The sequence below is a fragment of the Phoca vitulina genome, unplaced genomic scaffold, assembly GCF_004348235.1.
Source record: "Phoca vitulina isolate PV1807 unplaced genomic scaffold, GSC_HSeal_1.0 scaffold3, whole genome shotgun sequence".
Taxonomy (NCBI): Eukaryota; Metazoa; Chordata; class Mammalia; order Carnivora; family Phocidae; genus Phoca; species Phoca vitulina.
This window is the reverse complement of record NW_022589706.1, coordinates 783,531-800,295: the sequence shown is the minus strand read 5'-3', so window position 1 is coordinate 800,295 and position 16,765 is coordinate 783,531. Positions and strand designations below refer to the sequence as shown.

Genomic DNA, 16,765 nt, shown 5'->3' with positions numbered 1-16,765 from the left:
GGATGCCGAGACGCGGAGCCGGGCTCCCCTTCACACTCGCTGGGGCCCCACTGCCCCGGGCAGCCTCCAGCGGCTGTCAGCTTTCCTTCGCGCACCAGGCCATCAGCTCACGGCAGACTGGGCCAGCTCCTGCTGCACAGGGGGCCACCGAGGTGAATCAGAAGGAAGGGCCCTGGTCACAGGAGTATACATCACAAACCCCGGGGGAATGTGGGGGGAGGGGGTATTAGCATTTGCAGTTGCTGCACCTGTTATGGTTTGAATTGTGCCCCCCAGAAAGACGTGTTGAAGTTCTAGCCTCCAGTCCCTTAGAACGTGACCTCATTTGGACATAGGGTTGTTGCAGACGTAATTAGTTAAGATGAGGTCCTACTGGAGGACGGGGCTGTCATCCCTACTCCAATATGACTCCCAAGCTGCAAGGGTATGGAGACAGGAACGCCAGGAATGGCCAGCTGCCACCAGAAGCTGGGAGAGGCCTGGACCAGATTCTCCCTCAGCCTCCAGAAGGAACCAACCCGGCTGCCAACCTTGAGTTCAGACTTCTGGCCTCCAGAACCAAGAGACAATAAGTTTCTGTTGTTGTAAGCCCCCCAGATGGTGGTGATGTGTTACAGCCGCCTTACGGAATGGATACCGCACCCTCTGAGTCAGAGGCTGGCTGGTCAGCGAACAGGCCTGGTGGTGTGCATTTTAACATGCTCTTGGTGTCATTTGGACGTCTCATAGTTTGAGAACTTCTGCTGAGAGAGACCGAGTGTGCTCAAACGGGGCCTCCTCTGGCAGGTTCTGAGCTGGTCACAAGAATCCCTATCTAAAACTGCAAACCTTCCAGCCCTCTGTCTCCCTCGCTCTGGGGTAGTGACCTGCAGCTCTGAGCCCTCGTGGGCTTAACTAGGCGTGCTCCCGAGGGCCTCACCCCTGCACGGCTACCTGGCCCCTGCGCAGAGCCTGTGTGCTTCCTCAGCGAGAACGAGCCCTGGGGCAGAGAAAAGGTTCCCCTCCGCCGCATTCAATGAGGAAGCCATCCTCAGTATGCAGTGCCCAGGGGATGCGGGCAGGCATCAGCCACGCCAGCTCCTCTAGGAGATTCTCATTCAGTCCTTTAACAGGAAGCCGTAATCTTGGACTGGACCCTGAGACGTGGAAGCAGATCGAGCAGGACCGGTGCCCTCAGGATGCTCGCAGGTGGCAGGGGAGATGCTGGGATGCAGACGTAGAGGGGCCACTGTGGGGACACGGAGGACATGCCCTGGGTCCGACCTCTCTGGACCTCAGGTTCTAAACAGAGAGCAAAATTTAAATGAGCACTGCCTGATTTTCTAGAAACACAGCTTATTACTGGTTTCTGGTCTCAACTGACAGAAGGCCACCAGGCCAGGTGGAACGTCTGCTTCCAGGGACTGGTCCAGGGACTTGAAGGCCGTGACATCTGAGGCTTCCATTAGCTTGAGGAACATACTGTGGGTCGTGTCCTCCTATTTTGGGCCAAAGAGATGAGCGCAGTTCTTCCAAAAGGTCTTTTCAATAGCGTATGACGGAGTTTTCCAGAATCGGGAGCCCCTGGTGAGAGAGGAGTTTCAGGAGCTGGATTTTCTATCTGTGTTACCTCGTAAAGAAACCAACAGACTTAAAACCACATTAAAGTGACGTTTGGAGGCCCTGAAAATGTTATATTTAAAAAAATCGAATTCTGCCATTTGTTATACTAAATAATACTATTAATAGTAATAAGCGACATCGGTATATGGTTTTATGGTTTGAGATCCCGTTTCTTTAATCCGGATTTCTTAGCCTCGGTCCTATTGACATTGGATGACGGTTGACATCAATGTTTGGATGCGGGGACTGTCCCGTGCATTGTATGAGGTTTACCAGCATCTGTGGCCTCCGCCCATCGATACCGGTAGCACTCTGTTGTTGTGACGACCAAAACTGACCCCAGACGTTGCCCGATGTTCCCCAGCAGGCAGGTCGCCCTGGTGAGGAGTCACTGCTTTGACCCTTACTTTCCACACTTCCAGAGGTGCGTATTACTAGGATTCCCCACGTCTGCAGCTCTGAACTGAAATATGAAGGACTTGAAATCTAATCTGCCATCCCCTAGATCCTGAGCTCTCTCTGCTGCGTGTGCTTTCATCCAGCTGTTCGGCAGATGTTTAGTCAGGGTCAGATACAAGGGGACACAGCTGGGAGCAAGCCCCCCCTTGTTCTCACGTGGCTCACACTCTGACAGAATGAGCTTCAGGACCTGAAGGGAGGGGGTACTTCCGTACATGGTGTCTTGGGGGGTGTCTCCAGTGCATCCAGGTGGGGCAGTGGCTTGCACGGAGCGGATGGCCACAAGGGCACACTTTTATTGGACACCCAGTCTATGCCATGCAGTCTGTCCATCCATCCTATGGGCCAGGTATTTTTGCCCCTCCTCCCACCCCGTTATAGGTGAAGAAGGGCAGGTTGAGGGCACATGGCGAAGAGGGGGCAGGGCTGGGGTTCCATGGAGGTAATCAGGCTCCAGAGCCCAGTGAAAAACTGCCCCTTGCCCCGCATATTTAATGCTGAACAAGGAATTTCCACTAGCTGCGTAGATATCGCTTGTCGGTGAACCCGGACGTTACAGGCACAAGATCGTACACGTTCACATGACCGCAGTCTGCCCTCCTTACCCATCCCGAGACAGTATGACAGCAGCAAGCCACCGCAGGGCTCAGCTGGGGACCAGGGTGGGATGCCTGGACCAAGGCCACAGAGAGACGAACAATCAAAATGTGTTGTGACCTCATCTGCCCAGGTGGCCTCCCCGGAGGACACCGGCAGTGAGATAAGGACCCTCTATTGTGGCCCGGAGCCACTGGGGGATGGAGGCCAAGAAGCGTTATGATTCCTTTCAGGCTCAGGAACTGGATGAACGGGGCAGGCCCTGGTCCTACTGCCCTCGGTGCCATGAGCGTGGGGGCAGGGATGGTCCCAGCCTCTCTGCACCTAGGGCTCCACATCAAGGGCTGGCCTGGGTATCAGCGATCCTTGACTTTACAAGGTCTGTGCCATGGGCAGAGTACTTTGATACCCCTCTCATGTCTTTGGCAGCCCATGGGGAAGGCAGGAAAGTGTCCTGCCTGCATCTTGAAGATTAATCTGTAAAGGGGAGACCTTCTCCACTGGCACATCCCCTGGCCCCATTGCTAGGGAGGGGCGAACTTCAAGGACCCCGCCTTCTGAAATCAAGGCCAGCACATTTAGGTTCTCTCCAGTCCTTGAGATTTGATCGTGGGGTCCAAACGTCATTTATAGGTGAGGATGGACAGGAAAGAGAGCCAACAAACAGCTGAGAGCATGTCTGTTCTAACCTGTGGGGTGGGAGGAGCCCCCGCCCCCATCTGCTCCTTCCATTCTCATTGTGATTCTATTCGTAGCACGTTCCCCCCCACCCACCCATTTCACAGTTAGGGAAGCTGATAAAAGCCTAACTCTGACTATAGTGGCCTCTCTGAATCTCAGAAGGTCTCGAGGTTTTACTGCCCACTGAGGCGGAGAGGAAGGGCCCAGGTGACTGTGTTAGCTGAGGCCAGGCTTTCTGGGATCGCTGCTCCACTAAGCAAGGTGGCGCCTCTCCAAAGCCCAGGAAGATGGCCAGGGAAAAGCAGCTCAGTGACCTGGAACAGCGGGAGGAATTTCAGCCACAGATGAAGACAGCCTAGCAGGCGCTTGGACTGCAGAATCCTGATAGTTCCATGAATGCTCGAGATCAGGAAATCACCCGGGAGTCAGGGCCCTCTGCCAGTTCCATCAAGGGAAACTGCAGCCTGGTTGAAAAGGGGCCCCCGATCCTGACACATTCCCCCCAGCCAGTGAAAGACCCAGGAAAATACAGCATGGCGTGTTTCCAGTGGGCTGAGGGGTGACACGCGGTCCCTGACAAATAGCCCTGCATCCATACGACCCTGTTTGTCTTAGGAACGCATGCTGTCATTGGTCTGCTCAGACTTCGATTATTTAAACTCCCATCTTCTTTCCCCTTCAATCAGTTCTCTGTAGTAAAACAGAGGTACCTTATTTTGTATGGGAATACTCAGAGGCCTTATTAAATCCTTTATGAAATGAGGCTGTGTATGAATTTGAAAATTATAAATAGGATCTCTAATGGTTTGTTTTGAAGTAAATGTTGTTGTTTTAATCCTGATCTAGTTTTCTCTCTGTTACATCTACAAATCTCATTGCCAGCCAATTAAATGAAATAATACTGGGGCGCCTGGGTGGCTCAGTCAGTTAAGCATCTGCCTTCGGCTCAGGTCATGATCCCAGGGTCCTGGGATCGAGCCCCACGTCGGGCTCCCTGCTCAGTGGAGAGCCTGCTTCTCCCTCTCCCTCTGCCTGCCTCTCTGCCTACTTGTGCCCTCTCTCTCTCTCTCTCTGTCAAATAAATAAATAAAATCTTAAAAAAAAATGAAATAATACTATCACTATGTGCATATATCGCAAACCTGTTACATGCCATGCACTGTGCCAGGTGCATTTGCATCTTATCTAAAATGAATCCTCACCATAACCTTGATTTGTAAATGCTGACATCCAGAGAAAAGGAGTCATTTGCCTGAGGTCAACAGTCAGTGTTTTGTAGAGTTGGGATCCCACATAGGTCCGGGGTGGCTTGAGCTCTTTCGTATTCTTTCCACTCTACTACTCTGGCTCTCGCCTTTAATTTTTATAAACGTTGAAACTTTAATTAAAATATCCAAGTGAAGCAAAGGAAGAGCATCACCCAGAATGTATGTAAAAGATGGAATATAAACAGTAAGATGGTCTGAAATAAGTGCTTAGGGGCAATTGGCAACTTCTCTTAGGATCCTTAACGTTGATTTACTCCAGGTAATCCAGCTCTGGGCCCACCCCAGGCTTCTTATGAAAAAGCCTCAGATTCTCTGCCTAAAATGCCTGCTTTGTAGGTTGCACCATATTCCTTAAAAGGATATGATGAGCTACTAGACTGCCCCCCCCCCACTGTATTTGAAAAGAGGGTCTTCGCAGGAATAATCAAGTTAAGATGGTGTCGAACTGGATGAGGGTGGACCGTAATTCCAACGACTAGGGTCTCAGTAAGGAGAGGGACATTGAAGACAGAGGCAGAGACCAGAACGATGCAGCCACAGTCCAAGGTATGGCCAGGATTACCGGCAACCCCTGGAAGCTGGAGGAGACAACGAAGGCTTTTCCCCCAGAGCCTTGCTGATACCTTGAATTGCAGCCTTCTGGCCTCCGGAACTTCGAGAGAATACATTTCACCCAGTGGCTGGTACTTCATCAGTCAGCCCTGAGAAACACGCACACCTTCCAGGGACTGATCAAGGTTCCATGACTGGCAGCCATGAACCCTGGATTCCTCCCAAATTTTAACCAAAAATTTAAACATGCCTGTTAGTCTCAGAAAAGTTATTTTACAAGTAGTGCGAAATAAATAAAAATTATAGTGATTTCGAAAGGATGGACATCTGACACAAAAATAAATTAGTGATATTTTAATAAATTTAATAACCATCCACATATGTCCCATTGCTTCCCATTGTGGCCCTGGGAGGTTACGGAGACAGATACCAGCATAAATGCTGAATTCTCTGAGACGGTCGTAGCTGCAAGGGATGGAGAGAAAAAGCTAATGGCTTAGGTGAGCCTGGACTCATTGGGGGGCTCCTGTCGCAGGGACCCAGGCCAGGACTCACTCCTTCCTCCTCCAGGCAATTTTCTGTTTCTCTGCACTTTGAAGTCATTTTCTTTTACTGTAAACCACTTCTTTCCACACCGTGGAAGACACAGTGCTGAGAGCTCCAGAGTCTCCCAGCTCTACCACCGAACTCAAGAAAGTAGATGAAAGAGGAAGCTGAGGGAACGTCAAGAAGCAGAAGGTTTTCCAGATCTCAAATTCTAGTATCCCAGGGAATGGCTCTGATTGGCCCAACTTGAGTCAGGTGACATTCCCTGGACCAATCCGATCTAACCATCGAGGAGGCCTCTGATTGGTACGGCTTGGGTCAAGTGCCAGCCCTTACCCAATCAATAGCGAGGACCAGGGAGGTGAGGTCTATAAAAAGGCAGCAGCTGCTGTCTGAACCCCGAGCCACAAAAGCAAAATGATGGCAATGCTCTTCACTGGGAAAGTGGAATTGATAGTGTAGGGTTAATTGAGTCCAGGAGAGGAAAGAAAAGGATGCGTGACAGATACTGAAGGCTAGGGCAGATTAATAAAGAGAAAGCAGGCAGTCCCACTTGGCTTCCCATCTGACCTCCTCTTCTGGGCAGGTGAAACGTAGTAACCATACATGGATGGGGGCATGGAGGGTAAGGGGACAGACAGGGCTGGCTGCCCAGGCAGAGAGGTGAGCAGCCCCAAAGTGGACCCCTAACTCAGGCCCCTCAACTCTCAAAGATCCCTGTCTGGAGCCACAGGGCTTCCCCAAGGGAACTCCGCAGCCCAGAACTGCACTGAGGCCATTATTCACCAACAGACCAGTGCCTGGAACTCCAGACCCCCTCTCTGAGCCTACACCCAGATCAAATCCCCAAACACAGTGGCTTATAACAGCAAAGGTTTGTTTCTTATTCACGCTATATGTCTATGGCAGGTCATGAGGGGGATGGGGGTTGCTGCTCCCACGTCACCATCATCCTCCTCACTCCAAGACCCAGCCTGAAGCAGCATTTCTGGAACATCACAGTGACAGAGGAAAGAGACTTTGAGAGGGTCTAGCATCAGCACTGCTCCAGCCTGTTGGTAGCATTTCTACTTACCCTCCTTGGCCAGAACTGGGCACACAGCCCAGCCCCAGGAGCCCGGAAGTGAGATCCTGCCTGGTTCAGGGAAAGGGGCAGATCAGACTGGTAAATGCCATTAGTGACTGCCCATCCACAGGGCTGCCGGTGCATGCTTTTCTTGTGCCCCCAAATCAGTGAGGACCCCGCAAGTCTCACCTGCAAGCCAGCTCAAACACAGAAGATCAGCCTCACCTCTAAATCTAGAGACAAATCTGCTCATGCAGGCATGCAGGAAGAGACACGAGGCTGGGAAGGCAGAAAGAGCAAAGTCCTCCTTTTTTTTTTTTTTTTTTTAGATTTTATTTATTTATTTATTTGACAGAGAGAGAGAGATGGGGAGAGCAGAACGCAAGCAGGGCGAGTGGGAGAGGGAGAAGCAGGCTTCCCACCAAGCAGGGAGCCCAATGCGGGGCTTGATCCCAGGACCCTGGGATCATGACCTGAGCCGAAGGCAGACGCTTAATGACTGAGCCACCCCCGGTGCCCCAAAGTCCTCCTTTTGAGCCTGGGCTTGGGTCTGGAAAGCGGTGTGACCCACCCCCAGTTGCTCATCTTTTTGATGTCCCTTCTTATCCTTACCAGGGGCATTGTTAATTCTTCTCCGGAAGGTGGACGTAGGCATTCAGTGAGGAGGTGTCAGAGAACACGCTCAATACATCTCAGTCCCCATCACTCCGAAACCTGAGACTGCCTTCCCTTCCATTCTGCCCCAGCTGGATCTATTTGCAACGTGGGGGAGAGAGGGAGAGGATAGCAAGATATTCCGCTACCTTTTGCTGTATCACACCCATGGTGTAGCAGGCTCCCTCCAGAGACTCCCTCAAATACGTTTGCTTTAGGCAACAGCAGATAAAACAGACAGAATTTTAATGCTTCTGGCCAAAGGCTATTATTGAACTTGTGAGATAAGGTGATCTTCCCAGTAAGTGATGAGGTTTGAAAATAGAACAGCCAGGTACACTGAGTTCTTACTTAAGGAACAGTCTTTCCGGTCTTGTGTTTTATCAATCAGAATCCCAGAGGAAATACTCAAAGGAGATATTGGTTGAAAAGGCCCTCTGTATGTCCCACCGCTCACACACGGGCTAGTGCAGTGGATTGGGGCTTCACGGAAGCCAGGAAGAGAGGGGAAGAGGGAGATCAGTGGGGGACAGGGCTGGGGAATAGATGCCCGAACTTGACTCCCCTTGCTCCTCCTGATCTCTGCGGGGCTCCCCATTGGACAAGGGCTTGGGAGCTCCCCCCAAGTCAGATTCCCAGGCACTGAGCAGGGCTGAGTGAACCTAGGGGACAATGGGAAATGGTCAGCCCAGGGGGCTTCTAAGAATTGAAGAGAGAGACTAATTCTAGAAAACACACCAAAGGCCAAAGGGAAGCAGCTGTCGCAAGCAGGTTTCTGTTGCATTTCTGAGCTGTTCCCCCGTGCAGAGGGCTGTCTTGAGGGGTGGGCAGCAAGGTTCTCCTACGAGTAGTCTCTGCTAGGGATGCTAGAGAAGGGGTTCTTGCAGTGTACACGCAAGTGACTGCTTTCTTCCCTTCCATAGCCACCTCCCAGCCCTAACCCGATAGGCTTTGCTCAGTTTGGCATGAGCCCTTCCAGACTTTTCTGTACTTCAACTCTGGTTTTCACGAACCACAGAGAAGCAGTATACATAATAGCTAAGAGCACAAACTCTGGAGTCAGACTGCCTGGTTTTGAATACTGATCCTTGCTAGCTTTGTGACCTTGGACCTCACACTAGTACCTTAGTCTCCTCATCTGCAGAATGGGATGCAAATACCCACTTCCTAGGGTGGTTGTTAGGACAAGAAAGTTAACACATGTTAAGTACTTAACAGCCTCTGCCACATAATCAGCACTACACACGTGTTTGCTCATATAATTCATTATATACAAAATTATCAGACCATATCCATTAAGTGCTGTGTCAAACATCATTCTGCCTTAATTTTTTTATTTAACACACACACACACACACACACACACACACACACAGTAACAACCTATCCCAACTCCCTCAGCTACAAGAGAAAAAGATCCATGCATGTTAACTCATGTGAACTGTTGCCCACACGGCCGTGACTCACCAGTTGTGCAAATGGCAATCCAATTTTTGTCCAGCTAGGACACCCTGTTGTTTCATTTAATTACACCTGGCCTTCTTTCCCCCTTGGCATGTGACACAGAGCCTGCCAACCTGGGCAAACACCCTGCCTAATAAAGGGTGGGCATTTATTTCTTTATTGCCCCCCCCATCCTTCCAACACACGTGGTTTGTGCCCTTGCCGCGGGCTGGGTGCTGTGCTGGGTGCTGCTTAGAAGACACAGATGTCATGTTGTGGCCCCTTCCAGTGGATGAGAGACACACAACAAGGCAGGAGACCTGGTTCCAGTCTCCAGTTCCATGCCCTGGTCTTCCCTGGTTTAAGGGCCCCTCTGCACCCCCCCATAAATGCTGGGGGTGGATTCTCTTGTACTCAGCCTGTTGTCCTATTTCACCTACTTCTGGGTCCTGACCCTCAGCCACTCCGTCTGTACCCCATTCCAGCACCTCTACTCCTCCAGGTCTTCTGCCCCGACTCCCTCCCCATCCAGGATGTGGCCTGCAGAGCCATCTCTGGGGACCTCCTTGTTGGGAGACATTCATCAGAACTAAGGCAGGTAGTTAAGTTTTACTTACTGATCCTCACCTTCCCCATCTGCAAAAGGGGAGTATCTCCACACTGTGATCATCATCATAAAAATAGCTGCCCTTTGCCTGGGTGGCTCAGTCGGTTAAGCATCTGCCTTTGGCTCAGATCACGGTCCCAGGGTCTTGGGATCGAGCCCCGGGTCAGGCTCCCTGCTCAGCAGGAAGTCTGTTTCTCCCTCTGTCCGCTGCCCCCCTACCCCAGCTCATGTGCTCTCTCTCAAATAAATAAATAAGATCCTTTTTAAAATAGCTGCCCTTTATAAAGTACCTGCTATGGGACAGACAGGCAGATAGCACACAGTGGCTCATCTTCTCCCATCCCTGTGTTACAGGTGAGGAGAGAGATGCTTAAAGAAGTTGCGAGTGCCCAGCCTTTCGGCCAGTGATGGTGAAGCTGGGCCTCTGACCTAACTCTGCAGAGACTCCCAACCCTGCAGTCTCCCACTACACCACTTTGCCCCTCCATCCACGTTTCTACACAAGCCAGGAAACATAACACGGGGAGAGCCAATGGAATGCTAGGAATAGCTGTGAAAGCACTTTATGTTGACTGCATACATGAAAACCGGGCTCTCACATCAGAGGCCAGGACTCACCTACAGAAAGTCCGTAGCAGATGGATGTTTGTATTAAGTGGACTCCATCCTACGTGTGTGAAGTAGCTTGATTTGAAATGACTTTGATTGCTAATCGTTTTATTTTACTCTTCTGAAATACTTTGCCTTTGAAAAATGCCTCCAGCCCGATTTATTACAAATTTTAATGTGTGTCCTACTCTCCTTGGTCGAGGTTCACTATCTCAGAGCGCTTCCTTCTGGCGTCTGATGGTGGAGTTCAGGAGGTTGAGGGAACTTGTGTCCATCACTCAAAATTCTGGCCACAAAGCTGACAATTAATTTGATAAGTTGGCTGAGAAAATTAAGTGTTCCTGCCACTGCAGAGATAACCAGCCAATTTGCATCAGCAGACTTGAACTCTGCCTAGTAGGATATGTAAAATCCTTTTTCATTTCTTCCAGAGTTACAGATAACCAAGCTGTGGGCTAGTCATAGAAGTGAGCTCTCAGAGCCTCAGTCATAATGGTTTCATATCTCTGTCTTGGTTCACAGATTCCTATTTGAACAACATGAGCCTTTCTAATTCCTTCAGAGCATGGAAAAATCATTCCATGCTCTCTTCCCTCCAGGTCAGGATTGGATGGCACAAGAGTCAGTGGAAAGAGCAGGGGACTTGGAGAACAATAGCCCTGGGTTTGAATCCAGCCTCCCAAAGTCACATAGCTAGTAAGTGGAAGACCCAGGGACAGAAACAGCCTGGCTCTAAGCCCGGGCCATTGGTGCTATGCCATGCTGCTTCCTTCTAGCAGAAACTTTGTCACAGTGAATGTTCACTGTTTGCTCTCTGTCCTGCTCCACAGCCCCTTCCACTGTGAGCCACAGACAGTGCTGGTGGAAGGGGAGGGGACTGAATGGGTGGGTGAGTGGGTGGTAAGTGGAAGGACATTGATAAGATGGGAGGGTGGTGGATGGATGGATGGATGGATGGATAGATTGATGGGTAGATGGGCAGCTGATGAATAGGTGATAGATGGGTGATGGGTAGATGAGGAAATGGGGGTAAGTGGGGAGATCAACAGATCAGTGTATAGTGAATAGATGAAGTGGATGGATGGATAGGTGAATAGGTGGTTAAGGAGATGGATGAGGAGTAGGTGGGAAGATGGATGGATGTATTGATGGATGTGTGGATAATGAATGGATGAGGTAGATGGATGGGTGTGTATATGAGAGGTGGGTGGGTGGTAAATAGTAAGTGGATGAGGAGTGGATAGATGGGGCTGGGAGTAGGACAGATGGGTGGACATATGGAAGTGGATGTATGGGTGAGTGGATGGATGGATGGACGGATGGGTGGGGTAGATAAAGGGCAGATGGGTAAGTAAGTGGATAAATATATGGATGAGTGGGTGGAGAATGGATGGTGAATGGTTGGTGGGTGAGTGGGGGCACAGATATAGTGGGAATAATGCAGGCTTTGGTGCCTCCCAGAACTGGATTAGAATTTCAGCTCCACAGGCTATAGGTGGATGGATGGAAGTCTAGAGAAAGGTCCTTCTTTCTTGATTCAGCTACCTTGGTTCACACTGAATCTGATGATAGATTGCCATGGGGATGACCCATACCTCATTTAGTTAATGCTGTAGGGTCTAGTGCTTATGGTCGTAGTATTTTATGTATGATATTTCATACATAAAATATGTATGGGGACTTGAAACTGCCAGTTTTAATCTAAATAACTCTGGCCAAAAGAAGGAGCCAAAGTACCTAAAACATCAGCTCCAAAAAGGATGCTGGTCCACAGAGCAATGTTTTGCTCTACTCTCTGTGCCTTACCTCACTCATGTCCCTTCATTTCAAATCCCTCTCCCTCCCTCCCACTACCCCTGTTCCATACCAATCCTTAAAGTCCAGCTCAAATGCTGCCTCCTGCAGGAAGCCTTCCCTGACCTACACAAGACTTCCGAATCCATCCCTCCCTCATCTGCTCCACTCTTTATTATGCAACTTTTGAAGCTATATTTTGTGTCAGGGAAGTACAGGAGTCTAGAGACAGCAATGCTATCTATGCTATGTTTGAGCATATAAAAGAAAATCCTAATGGGATCCACCTTTACCTTGTGATACACCCAGAGAATTATGAGGCATTACCTGGAGATGCTGGTGTTTCCCATTTAGTTTCCTAGCCATTTGAGTTTTCCCTAGTTTTGATCTGATATTCTTTCCAGAGGTGCCTGAGAGAGCATCCTAGGGTAGAGGGGAGGACAGAGAAGGGATAGGGGAGGAAGTACCCAGGCAGTTCCCAGCCCTGCCCAGGAAGTCCAACCACCCCCTCTCCTCACACTAGACTCTCCCCGCCCCCCCCCACTTTGTTTTCTGGATCCCAGCCTGCTCTCTGGGTGCTGACCCCTCCTCCACTAGGATGATGAATGTTAACCCTAACCGCCTTTCCCAGGTATGCTACCTAGACCGCCACAAGCCTCGGGGCCAGAGGGACTGCACACCTGGTCCTTGTCCCTGTGGGTGGACAAAGGGTAGGAGGCAATAGCCACCAAGTTTAGGGTCTTCAAAATACTGTGTTGCTGCTGGCACTTCAGCATAACCCAAAGGACTCGCTCAAATCCTAACACTGTTGCAAACACTAGAAAACACCGCCAAGCATGCGTGCACACACACACAAGGGTCCTGTGACCCGTTGGGGCCATGGACTGTGTTGTAGTCATCCGGGGGCCATGCGCGGTGCTGCGCACGTGCATGCTTGCTGAGCGAAATGGCTCCGTCACCTACGTCAGGCAGTAGGTCTGCACTCCGTTTGATTGAACCTCCTCATGTGGAAAGTAAATTCGGGCTGAAATCTGCGTCTTTCAGAGCAAGGAGAATTGTGGCAATCTTATTATTTTCAGCCCCATAGTAGCTAGTTCACACACATTCTCTCTGATCCCCTTAGCCTCCTCCAAGTGAATGGTAGACTCGCAGGTTTAGATACGAAAACTGAGACTCAGAAGACGGCAGCTTGTCCAGTGGTGCCCGAGTAGCAAGTACTGAGAGCTGTGTTCTTCCTGCTTTCAGACTTCTCGCTCCCTCCTTAAATGTCTCCATTTTATTTTTTGCCTGCAGTATGCACGCAGTGGGATAGTGCGTGAACCTGAACTTGCAGATCACAAAGAGAAGGGTGTTGACATCTTAGATCATGTGGAGGGTGATCAGGAGGCCAGCTATTAAGAAATGCAATGTTTAGAATTGTGCTCCCTTAACAGTTTGTCATGGGCCATTTTGTAAGGCTGGGTGCTCATTTGTTTGGATATTTATTTGGCGGATAATTTGACTAGTGTCCATTGCCCCATTTGGACAGTAATCTCCGTGAGGACAGAGAAGATGACTACTTTGCTGGCCAGGGTTTCCCCTGCTCCTTGGCACGATGGCTGGTACATCAGTGGGCGTTCAGTACATACATGTGAATGAATGATGTGTGGGGCTCTTCACCTACGCTGATGTAGGTGTGAGTTTAAGCAAATTACATGTGTGAGCTCCGAAAGACTTCACAGGGAGTGTGAAGGCAGGAAAGGTCATCTCCATTTTACAGATGGGGAAACTGAGGCTCTGTGTGCTAAATATCTCACAGGAGTGCCCCTGACCCAGGCTTTGACCCCAGGCCTGCCTGGCTCCAGGGCACCACACTCTGGCCCAGGGAAGGCATGGGCTGAGGGCTTCCCAGTTGCCCTTGTTGCACAAATGTGTCTCCTGGACATCCCGCTGCCCTCTGCTCCGAGTAACCGTCTCGGGTCTGTGCTGTGTTTGTTTGTAGGCTGAGGAGGCAGCAGGGGCAGAGCGGCCAGCTCTTGGACCCAGAAGGCCGGGCTGGGAGCCAGACCCAGGGCAAGCTCCAGGACGGGTGCAACAACAACATTCTGGCCCACGCCTGCTCCCGTGGCTGCAGCAGCTAAGCCACCACCTGCGGCCACCTGACGGGACTGCGCACATCTCTGTCCTGCCCACCGAAAGCCCCTCTCTATGCCACGATGGTCCCTGTCTCACCCCTGATGACATCAGATGCAGAGAGAGCCCTGAACTTGGAGCTGGGAAGCCCGGGTTCTCGTCCCAGGTGCCTGACTGATTCTCTGCATGACTTTGGACAACCTTGCCCTTCCTGTGCCTGTTTTCTGCATCTGCCAAAGGGGTTAAAACAGCTCTCTGTCCCACCTCTAACTACAAGGTTATTGGGAGAAACCAAATGGATAGCAGACATGCAAAACCTGTGACGTTTATGAAATTGTTTACACAGGCAAAATACAACCTCGATATCTGAAGTGCACTCCTATCCCGCAAAGCAATTAGACCATCCCAACTTTGCAATTCGGTCCATCATGGCTCATCACACAGTACTTTTGAAAATGCAGCCCAATGGCAAAATAAACATCTCTGCGCCTGCCCTTCCAACGCGAACACCATTCCCAAATCCTGGAGCAAAGCCTGAAGTGTCTTCGTTTGCCTTCTCTGCCAGGCCAGTCTTTCTGACCCTTGAAGAGGGCATAGCCCACACACCAGCCTGGTCCCCTGGGTCTCGAAGCTGCAGGTGCACGTCTGCCCTTATTCACAGAAGACTGCCTCCCACCTATAATTTCAGCGGCTCCCCACCCCCGACCCCACCCCCTGCACCGGGACGGCAGGCAGATGCCCTTCAGAAGGTCAGGTCACTGACCATCAGTCACTCCTATCGAGTGCCATCAGAGCTCCTCCCAAAACCCAGTCCCACAGCCAAATTCTGAGTCCCCATCCTCCTTTTGGGTGTTTTTCCTGTGAAGGGTGTGAAGTGGTCTCCTCAGCATTGTCTTAAAGAGGGCCTCCAAATGCCACTGATGATGTGGCCCTGTACCGAGGGATAAAGAAGCATGGGTGACTAGAAAGTTCACTCTAGAAGGAGAGTAGACTCACACAAGGAACAAACTGCTGAATGACCAGTTCGGGGAGCCCCCAGCCTCTGAATGGAGAGAAGCTGTAGCGCCAGGGACAGAGCTCAGACGTGGAGTCGGGCTCGTTCAGACTCCAGCCCTGCTGTTTACTAACCGGAAGACCTTAGGCAAACTGCATAATCACTTATGTGTCATTTCCTTGTTTTCCAGCGGTGATGATAAAACCAGCCTTGCAGGGTTGTTCTAGGGTTCAACAGCATCCGGTGCGGGATGCACCCAGCATGCACCGCTCACTGAATGGTAATCACGTTTTGTGGGCATCACCATCGTCGTCTGGAGAAACTCCGCTATGTCACTCACTTGGCAGGTCACTTTCTGTAGAAATAAGCTTGGTGTTTAGGATTCCTGGAACTTTTCTTCTGGAGTCTTTGAACTCTGTTTATCCCTGTTAAAATTTCAAGTGTGTTTTTATTTTTTCTTCCAACTTCCGGTCTTTACTTTTTACATCATGAATCAGTCCTCGGGGCTGTCGACGTCATCTCCTGGCTATCTTAAGAGATGTTTTAAAGGATGGTGTTGTTTTGTATTTTTATTTTAGAAACAGGAAATGGTCATTATTTTCCTCCTTTGAACCAAGCCTATTTCTCGATTTTGTTGCCCACATAAGTCTACTTGTCTTGCACACTTGTCACTCTGTGTCCCCCATCGGCACTGTCCCGTTCCCTCCAGGAAATCACAGGGTTGCTCCTCTCTTCACTGTGACCCGGGCAGCAAGTCAGATTTCTCGCTGGGCTGAATTCGTGATGTAGGGGACAGGAGCTGGAAGCAGCCCGAGAGACACTGGATTTCCTGGCTGTGTTTAAGTCAGTGTTGTTTCCTGTTCAGAATAAACTATTTCTTGGACATTCCTTCTTACAACTTTGTTCTTCTTTGGGGTTGGGTGGGATGGACCATGTTCCTCTGAGTCAAAAGGCTCAAGCTGAATTAGAAACATAAAGATGGGAGGGGAAGGATCCCAAGTTGGTGATGTGTTTATTTTACTCACAGGATACAACCAAACTTGACAATTCAAGGCTCCATCCAACTTGATCACAATTTATATTATTATTATTATTATTATTAAATGACCATCGTCATAATGATTATTTTACACTAGAAAGGTGTGATCTCTGTATTAGGGGGAAAATGACAGAAAATTTTCTACCTAGAGGAAAACACTCTTAAAAGGTCAAATTCCAGCTCAGACCTTTATACAGCACACATGTGGGTGCAACTGAACCAGCATTTGCTTTTTTTTTTTTAATTTAATTTTTTTTTATTTTATTGTTATGTTAGTCACCATACAATACATCATTGGTTTTTGACGTGGTGATCCACGATCCATTGTTTTCGTATAACACCCAGTGCTCCATGCAGTACGTGCCCTCCTTAATACCCATCACTGCGCTAACCCATTCCCCCTCCCCCCTCCCCTCTAAAATTCTCAGTTTGTTTCCCGTAGTCCATAGTCTTTCATGGTTCATCTCTCCCTCCAATTGCCCCCCACTCATTTTTCCCTTCCTTCTCCTAGTGTCCTCCATGCTATTCCTTATGTTCCACAAATAAGTGAAACCATATGATAATTGACTTTCTCTGCTTGACTTAGTTCACTTAGCATAATCTCCCCCAGTCCCATCCATGTGGATGTAGAAGTTGGGTATTCCTCCTTTCTGAAGGCTGAGTATTTGCTTTATAGCACAGACTTCTCTATATGCTGCCTCCCTTCTTTGCCCCACCCTGTTGTCCCTTCCTGGGATTCCTT

At 49.8% G+C, this 16,765-nt stretch overlaps 1 protein-coding gene across 1 annotated transcript in view; it reads left to right on the top strand.

The window, feature by feature from the left end:
- STK32B (serine/threonine kinase 32B) overlaps positions 1-13,998 on the top strand; it is a 365,972-nt gene extending 351,974 nt beyond the window's left edge. Inside the window, exon 12 of the mRNA XM_032397296.1 lies at positions 13,860-13,998. Coding sequence (XP_032253187.1) covers positions 13,860-13,998 — 139 coding nt within the window. The remainder of the gene's footprint in view (positions 1-13,859) is intronic.
- The last annotated feature ends 2,767 nt before the right edge of the window (positions 13,999-16,765 follow it).